General features: G+C 40.3%; 1 protein-coding gene across 1 annotated transcript in view; it reads left to right on the forward strand.

The window, feature by feature from the left end:
* HS6ST3 (heparan sulfate 6-O-sulfotransferase 3) overlaps window positions 1-6,792 on the forward strand; it is a 726,240-nt gene extending 719,448 nt beyond the window's left edge. Inside the window, exon 2 of the mRNA XM_012647347.1 lies at window positions 5,875-6,792. Coding sequence (XP_012502801.1) covers window positions 5,875-6,583 — 709 coding nt within the window. The 3' untranslated portion in view covers window positions 6,584-6,792. The remainder of the gene's footprint in view (window positions 1-5,874) is intronic.
* Window positions 6,793-8,492: the final 1,700 nt, after the last annotated feature.

The following is an 8,492-nucleotide window of genomic DNA, read 5'->3' on the forward strand; positions in this document are numbered from 1 at the left end:
TGATAATTTTCTTTTACATAGCAATCATTTCTTGGACATCTGCTGTGAGCAGGACTTTGCAGGAGGTGCTTTGGGACACAAGGCCTAAGGTGCAGTTATCAAGAAGGTACTTAGGGGGTGGATGTGGCCAGGGTTTTCACCTGCAAGTTAGAAGTATGGCAAGTGAAGCGGTGAGCCCTCTAAGCTGGAAAGTCAGGGAAGATGGATGTGAGCCTTGCCCTGGGCCAGGAATCATGAGCAGGACACCAGTGAGCGCAAGAAATGGAAAGGCCTCCAGAATGCCCTTGTGTCATATTTAGAAATTTTTAATATGACTACTTTCCAGCAGAGCGAGATACTAAAAGTGACTCTAAATCAGCCATGGAAAAACGTGTGTTCCATTTAAACAAATGGAACTTTAGTCAGCCTTGATGGCCCATGCGATAATTATCAGTTACAGTGATTATTAGACTAACCCAGGCACCTCATTCCTTCATTTTTCGTAATACACAAGTATTTGCCATCATCACTCTGTGGCCATAAGAATGACAATTCTAAAGTGCACCAAGTGCTTCGCACACATATTTAAGTGGATTCGCCCAAGCTCTCGATGAAGTAGGTGGTAAATGGAAAATCTGTTTCCAAGGTAAACAAAGTCATCTGTCTTTGACATCGTTCTGGTCCAGGGAGACGGGAAGAACATTTCTCTACTTGGTAGTTCTCATTTCTTTCGTGTTACCAAAATAGCTGATTGCCCAAGATCTTCTTGGGGGCAATGTTATTAAATTTTGAGTCCCCAGTGCCTAGGGCCCCAGCGCTTGGTAAATAGATGGGCTCAATTAAAGTTTGGAGAATTAATAAATGAATGAATGGATAGATGAAGGAGGGGATAATAGTTTAGTTCTTCATTTTCTCAATATCTGGGGAGAGTTTAGGTTAACTATAAGGACAAATATATGAACAAGTGATGCTCTGTCTAGGCTTAGGAGATTGAGTTAAAAGGAACGAAAAAGGTCCTCTGTCGTGGCCACAGTAGCCCTTGGGTGCTGCTAGCGCTTCTCTATTCTTTGTTTTAGCCATTTAAAAACGATTTTCCCCCTCCATTGTGCTGTTGAACAAATAAGAGCTAAAAAATAAAGTTTCAGATTTCAGTAGTACTGAATCTTTTGAGTACCCTCATTAGAGACTGGGTTGGGAGTTACAGGAGCAGAAGACGATGAGTTTTCATTGTTTTGTGGTTGGGAGAAGATTCGTGAAACTGAAGCAAAGCTTGTTAACAATGACGGTTGGTATGAAAAAATGCTCAACATCATTAGTCATCAGAGAAATGCAAATCATCTCACCCCAGTTAAAATGGCTTTTATCAAAAAGACAGGCAATAATGAATGTCAGTGAGGATATGGAGAAAGGGGGACCCTTGTACACTGTTGGTAGGAATATAAATTAGGGTAACCACTATGGTGAACAGTATGGAGGTTCTTCAAAAAACTCAAAATAGAACTATCATATGACCCAGCAATCCCAGTGATGGGAATATATCCAAAGGAGGGGAAATCAGTATATAGAAAAGATATCTAAACGCCCATGTTTACTGCAGCACTATCACAATAGCAAAGATATGGAATCAAACTAAGTGCCCATTGATAGATGAATGGATGAAGAAATGGTGGTACATATACACGATGGAATATTATATAGCCGAAGAATGAAATCCTACCATTGTGACAAAATGGATGGGAGTGGAGAACCACATGTTAAGTGAGATAAACCAAGCACAGAAAGATAAATCTCATACATTCTCATTCATATGTGGGAGCTAAATATTAAAAGCAGTAGATCTCATAGAGACAGAGAATAGAATGATGGTTATAAGAGGGTGGGAAGGGTAGCAGGTAGGGGAGGGATAAAGTGGAGATGGTAAATGGGTGCAAAAATATAGTTAGACATCATTTCTCCAGACATAATTTTTGTAGTTTTTTTTCCTGAAAGTAGAGATGCAAACAAAAGTAGAGGGAAGAAAATAGAGAACAAGAAAAATGATTTAATTCATCACATTTTCAGTTGATTTTTCTTCAATAGTTGGGTGTTCTTCAATCCTATTGGTTTAGTTTTACTATTTTTCTAACTTTCTATTTTGGCTGCTTTGCAGGATTTAAACAAACAAAACATACATGAGAATATGTCTGACCAATGCAATTCCCAAATGCTGTTAGCCAGTTGGATCCCCAACCATACAATGGGACGACTTTGTACTTCATCATCATAAATGTTCCACTAGTGCATTTCTATGTTTTGGCGTCAGTGTTAGTTTCAAGTGGGCCCCTTTTGCTAGTAGAACTTGAAGACATTTGGGACTTAATTTTGCTCATGTAAATATCACCCTCAATGTAGCTAGCCATCGTTTAATGTAATGCTAAACTGAATAAAGTTAAATTTGAAATCAAGACCATTTTAAGCTTAAGCCAGTTTCAGTCGGCTTTGAGATTATGTAGATTTCCAGTGGAACGGAGATACCAGAAGCTCTATGGCCAATTTTCCCAAGTGAGGCAAAAGCCTCTCATTCATATTCCAGCAGTTTCCAGTTAAGTCTTTATGTCACCATTTGTAATTCACAGCTCCCAAATCCTCTAACTGTTATGATTATTTTAAAAATCTGGATCATGTCAAATTTGAGACACATAATTGAGATTGAGACTTATCAGTTAATTGCCATCGGCTTTTCTTTTTTGTTTAAATCCTTTTGTGTTTTTTGTTTTGTCCAATTAACAGGGAAATTAGAAATTTTCCATTTGTGGTCTTATTTGATCCAATTCAAAGATCTTTCTGATTTAAATTCTTAAATCATTTGGCATCCTTAACCCACTAAATCATACTATCATTATTATATTTATATATTTATTACGCAATTGTTTTGTGAAACAAAGTCAGTCTCTGCTGGTAGAATTGAAATGTGAATAAATCCCAGCATAGGACTAAAGCAGGATTAATAATGACCTGTCATATAATATTCAACAATAGTAACATCCACTCTGAGAAAAACTTTATCGTCACTATTTCCTTATGGAGTCCAGAAGCAGTGTCAGTCATTTTCTGCTTTCCCCATTGACCTTTTGGGAAATTTTCTTCCACTGACGGAATTGTCATTCCATCACGGTGGAAGACAACAGAGTCGTGTAAGACGGTGATTGGCAAAAGCAAGAGCTCGGGCTCATCTGTCCTTGGCAGCAGTTTCAATAAATTCTTCCTCCTCATTTAAAGGGAAGTGAGCATTACATAAGATTTTTAAGTTTCTTTAGTACATTTCAAAACTGTCTGGTTACCTAGTGGTAAGGCTAGACAGTCAAAATAACAGAATATAGAAAATGCATAGTTTTAAATATTACAGTTCATCAATTCCTTTTAAAAAGCAGAATAAAAAATATTGCACCCATAATTTCCTTGTTTTTTTTTTTTTTCATTGTTTTTACTAGTTTTGTATTTTTGCTATACAGTTAGCTTGGCCAAGGTGAACAAGTGCTAGGTTGAATTATTCCTTTAAAATATAAGATTTTTCTCTTTATAATGTAGTGACTATTTTTTTAAGTAACCCAGACCTGATTAAATCCAAGTTCTGTAATTTACTACCAATGTGACCTTGAGTAGCTTATCTCATCTCCCCAAATCCTAGCTTATTTAACACTAAGTGAAAAAAAGAAATTGTAACGTACACTCACCTCACAGGATTTTGAAATGGGCTATACCCTTAGCATCATGCCTGGCATCTAGTAAGTTTGCAACCTCAAGGGTCTTAGACACTAGGCTGCAAGAAAGCACTTGGCATCCAAGTGATTCAGTAAGTTTATCTAAATAAAAATTTTATTGTCACAATTTTTTAAAAAACTTAAAAACTTTTGCCACTAAATATTTAAAAAATTATTTTCCCTAAATGGGATAGTCAGTGATTAGTTAGACTTGAAAGAATGAAGTATCTCCTTTAAATCTAGTATAGGCCTTCAACAATTTATTGTTTCCTGGTGTATTTCTCAAGCTCCTCTACAGGCTAGGTTCTCTTCCTTGGAAATCAGGAAAAGTGCTCTTTTCCATTGATTTCGCCCCTCTATTGCGCTTCTTACTGACACTTAGTTCTCACACACACTCAAAATGTGACATAATTTTCTTTCCCCTCTTCTTTCCTCACCATTCCTTTTAAAGCAACAATAAATTTCCTTACCAAAGCCAATTTGGTGAGTCGGGTGACAAAGCGGCTCTCTTTAACTTAGAACTTGTCGTGATGTGACAGCCTCAATCTTTAACTAAGAAGTGAAGATGAGTGGTGTGAGAATAAAGGGGCCAGAGAGATTTTCCATCCCCTACAACTTTCTTTTTTCAGTTCTTTATGCAAGTTTACAACATTCTTCAATTTACATTTGCAGGAAGTCCCCGACTTAGGAGGGTTCAACTTACGATCTTTCAACTTTACGATGGTGGGAAAGCGATACACATTCAGTAGAAACCGTACCGATGCAACCATTCTGTTTTTCACTTTCAGTAGAGTATTCAGTAAATTACACAAGATGTTCAACACTCTATTATACGATAGGCTTTGTGTTAGATAATTTCGCCCAATTCTAGGCTAATGTAAGTGTTCTGAACACGTTTAAGGTAGGCTAGGCTAAGCTATGATGTTTGGTTCTGCGGCAAGTGGACCTCCAGGCTCTACCCAAACACTCCTGGTGACAGGGTTGGGACAGGCAGCCCATTCCATTGGTAGGCTGTTCAAATTCTGAGAATTTTCCTTATTTTGAATCAATATTTATTTTCCTCCAGTGCCTCCTGTTATTCTGCTCATCTCTCAATGTCTCCAACTTTCTCTCTACCTCTTTATGCTTCTCTTGCCCTTTTAAACCAGAGGTTTCCTGATCTCTGTGGTCATTCTGAAGATAACCACTTAAAAATATATTTCTTTTCAATATTCCATTAGATGTCATTAGAATGAGATAAGATCTATGATTATAATAACCACAACACCTGACAATTAATAGGCACTCAATAAATATGTTACAGTTTTGTTCTGTAAATACCCATGTGGTGCTCAGGAAAAGAAACGAGTTTTGAAATCAAATAGGCCTAGAGTAGATTGCAGGTCAAGTATTAACTTGCTCTTGGATCTGGGGCTATCTTTCCTACTTTTCTGATCCTCTGTGTCCTCAGATTTAAAAAAAAAAAAGGAAAGAAAAGAAAATAGTGATAAAACCCACTTGACAAAGTTGTGTTAAGGACTATCTGTGCTAGCATCCACAGACCATGTAGCACAGTTCCTAGCATATAGTAGGTGCTCAGTTAAGCTTAGTCTCCAAACCCAAACCATCCTTCCCCAGCCCTGCCTAAATCATAATCTGGAATAGCAGTATAAGGAGAAAAGATGAAGGAAAATTGGGTTTCAGTGTTGCCAAATCTAATTTCATGACTTACATAAATCATTTAACCTCTTTGCATGTTTCCCTATCAAATAGTATCGCATCTACTACAAATATTTATTATAAGGATCAAACAAAATAGTAACAGATGGGTAATAAATTTTAAAATCATGGTGTTTTCCCTACATGTAAAATGTTGTTACTGCCAGTTGTAATTTATCAGTGATTAATTGCTGAGTGAATGAATAATCTGCTCCTCCTACCCCAACCCTCCCCTCACCGGAGCAGGGAGGAAAAGGCCAACAAACAGTATTGAAAACCAATCCATACATCTTCATGGAAACACATGCACCTGATAGACAGAAATCCAGGCAAACCATCTCACATGAACATTTAGCAGAAGAGCCCATTGTCTCAATGCTAATATAAAATTACGGAAGTTCGGAATCTCCCCATTAGAGTTGTCGACGACTGACACTGTTTCTCTGATTTCTTCCAGGAATTTCTATTACATCACAATGTTGCGGGATCCAGTGTCGCGTTACCTGAGTGAGTGGAAACACGTCCAAAGAGGGGCCACGTGGAAAACCTCTCTCCATATGTGTGACGGAAGAAGCCCCACCCCCGATGAGCTGCCTACCTGCTACCCTGGGGACGACTGGTCTGGAGTCAGCTTGCGGGAGTTTATGGATTGCAGCTACAATTTGGCTAACAACCGCCAGGTGCGCATGCTGGCCGACCTCAGCCTGGTGGGCTGCTACAACTTGACTTTCATGAACGAGAGTGAAAGAAACACCATCCTGTTGCAGAGCGCAAAGAACAACCTGAAGAACATGGCCTTCTTCGGGCTCACCGAGTTCCAGAGGAAGACACAGTTTCTCTTTGAGAGGACATTCAACCTCAAGTTCATCTCCCCCTTCACGCAGTTCAACATCACGCGGGCTTCCAACGTGGAGATCAACCAGGGGGCCCGCCAACGCATCGAGGAGCTAAACTTCCTGGACGTGCAGCTTTACGAGTATGCAAAAGATCTCTTCCAGCAGCGCTACCACCACACCAAGCAGCTAGAGCACCAGAGGGACCGCCAAAAGAGGCGGGAGGAGCGGAGGCTGCAGCGGGAGCACAGGGGCCACCGGTGGCCAAAACAGGATGGGGCCGCAGAGGGGACTGTCACTGAGGACTACAACAGCCAGGTGGTGAGATGGTGACCCCCTGGCCTCTGCTCGCTCTCGGGAGGGGGAGGATGAGCGGGCACGTTGACCTTCTGTTGCATTACCTTGGAGCACTTGGGCCATTCTGAGGACATCTGGCTGTATGTGCTTGATTTGGACACCTGCTTCCTCTTTGTCTTCATTTTTATCCAGCTGGAGAAAATCCCTCTTGTTCTTTTGTTTTTCTGGACATTTTCCAATCAGTGATATTAAATAGGGTAGGAATACATCCAATACAGACCACTTTGGAAGGTCAAGGAGAGAAGCATCAAAAAGGAAACATTTCCTGCGATCTCTGCAGCAGCAGAGGTTATAGTTTGGGTAACTGGAACCCACAGAGGCACACATGAAAACCCAAATTATGGCTTGGATGTTCTGCTGAGATTCGTCTATTACATACTGTCTCTGTCATGAGAATATTTAAAGAGAGAGAAAGGGAAGAACATTTCAGCCCTTAGATGAGGTTTTATGGCAACCCCTACTTGGCCGTCAGCTCTCATCTTTGAACTCTATTTGATTGCAATTTAAAACAAAAGTAATGTGTTCTGTTGTTGCAGTTGTTTTTAAACAAAACGACCCTACTATTGACCATTGCTAGAGACCTACATCCTAAGCCATGCTGCCCCCGCCCTCTAATATTTTAGGGAACAGGGAGTGGATAAAGGACAGGGGAGGTTGTGGCCCCTGAGAAAGGAACATTGGTGGGGGCCTTTAGGGCAAAATTTGCTTATTTGCTGATGCCTAGGGAAATCACACTTTACCAATTTTTATTTTCAATGTAAGTAATGCCTAACAAATTAAGAGAGAGAAAGATTATCAGGAGGATCAATATATGACTAACATTTCCAAACTGGCTGCAGAACCTGAGTTTTTAAAGGAATATTCCAGAGTTTAACCTCTTTAGTGCAGTGTTCTTCTCTGATATGGTCCTGCCAGGCTTGGAATTCTGCTACCACAGAGGAAAAGGTGTTTAAAAAGAACTTGACCTGAAGAATAGGAGCTTAGGTAGCATGTATACAAAATACATTCAAGGTCACTAAATGAATAATAACTCTGATGTAGGCCAGGAGACATGGAACACCGTTAATGGGACAGTTATCCTAGGAGTTGAGACAGACTCTACCTCCCAACATCTTCAATATCTCCAGCCTGATAACTTTTTGTCTTTCTACATGATCTTTATGTGTTGTTAGACTGTGGCTGCCGCCAGCAAATCAGACTAGGGTGTTTAACACTGGACCCAAAAATGCGCTGCATTGCCAAGTGCCCCTTAGTGTCACCCCTTCCCAATCACAACTACGATCACAAGAAATTCATTGAATAATAAGGAAGAAGTATGGAAGGGGGAAGAGAGAGCCTTTGCTGAGCATTTGTTAGGAGGATCAGAGCAGGTGGAAAGTTTCACAACAGATTGATCTGATCAATCCCTTCAAGGAGCTGAAGGCAAAATGAGTGAAACTCCTCAATCAGATTGAAAAGCCTATTTCATTGATACCCTCATGTTTGATGTTTAAGCCAGCTTTACGTAAGCCACTTCTCAGCCTCCAGAATACTCTGTCTGGGATTGAGTCAGTCAACCCACAAGCATTGATGGATTGTCTACCTGCATGGTGGGGACTCGGGATGGGGAGCAGTGTCTCCATCAAACAGAGATCTGGAGGAACTTCCCTCACTGCCCTTGGCTTCATCTGTGCTGCAAGGGAAGACATTATTGGGTGGCTCCCTTGTGCCACGATCTAAGGGTGGCCCTTTTCTTACCTTAAATACATTCTGCACAAAAAGTAGGTATAGTTAGTCCCAATTTCTTAGATGAGAAAGGTGAAGCCCACAGACAGTAAGTGGCTTCCTCGCAGATTGTAAGCTAGGTGTAGCTGATTGCAAAGTGCAAGCTCTTTGTAGTCCATCG

Source organism: Propithecus coquereli, unplaced genomic scaffold (assembly GCF_000956105.1).
Source record: "Propithecus coquereli isolate 6110/MARCELLA unplaced genomic scaffold, Pcoq_1.0 Scaffold262, whole genome shotgun sequence".
NCBI classification, from domain to species: domain Eukaryota; kingdom Metazoa; phylum Chordata; class Mammalia; order Primates; family Indriidae; genus Propithecus; species Propithecus coquereli.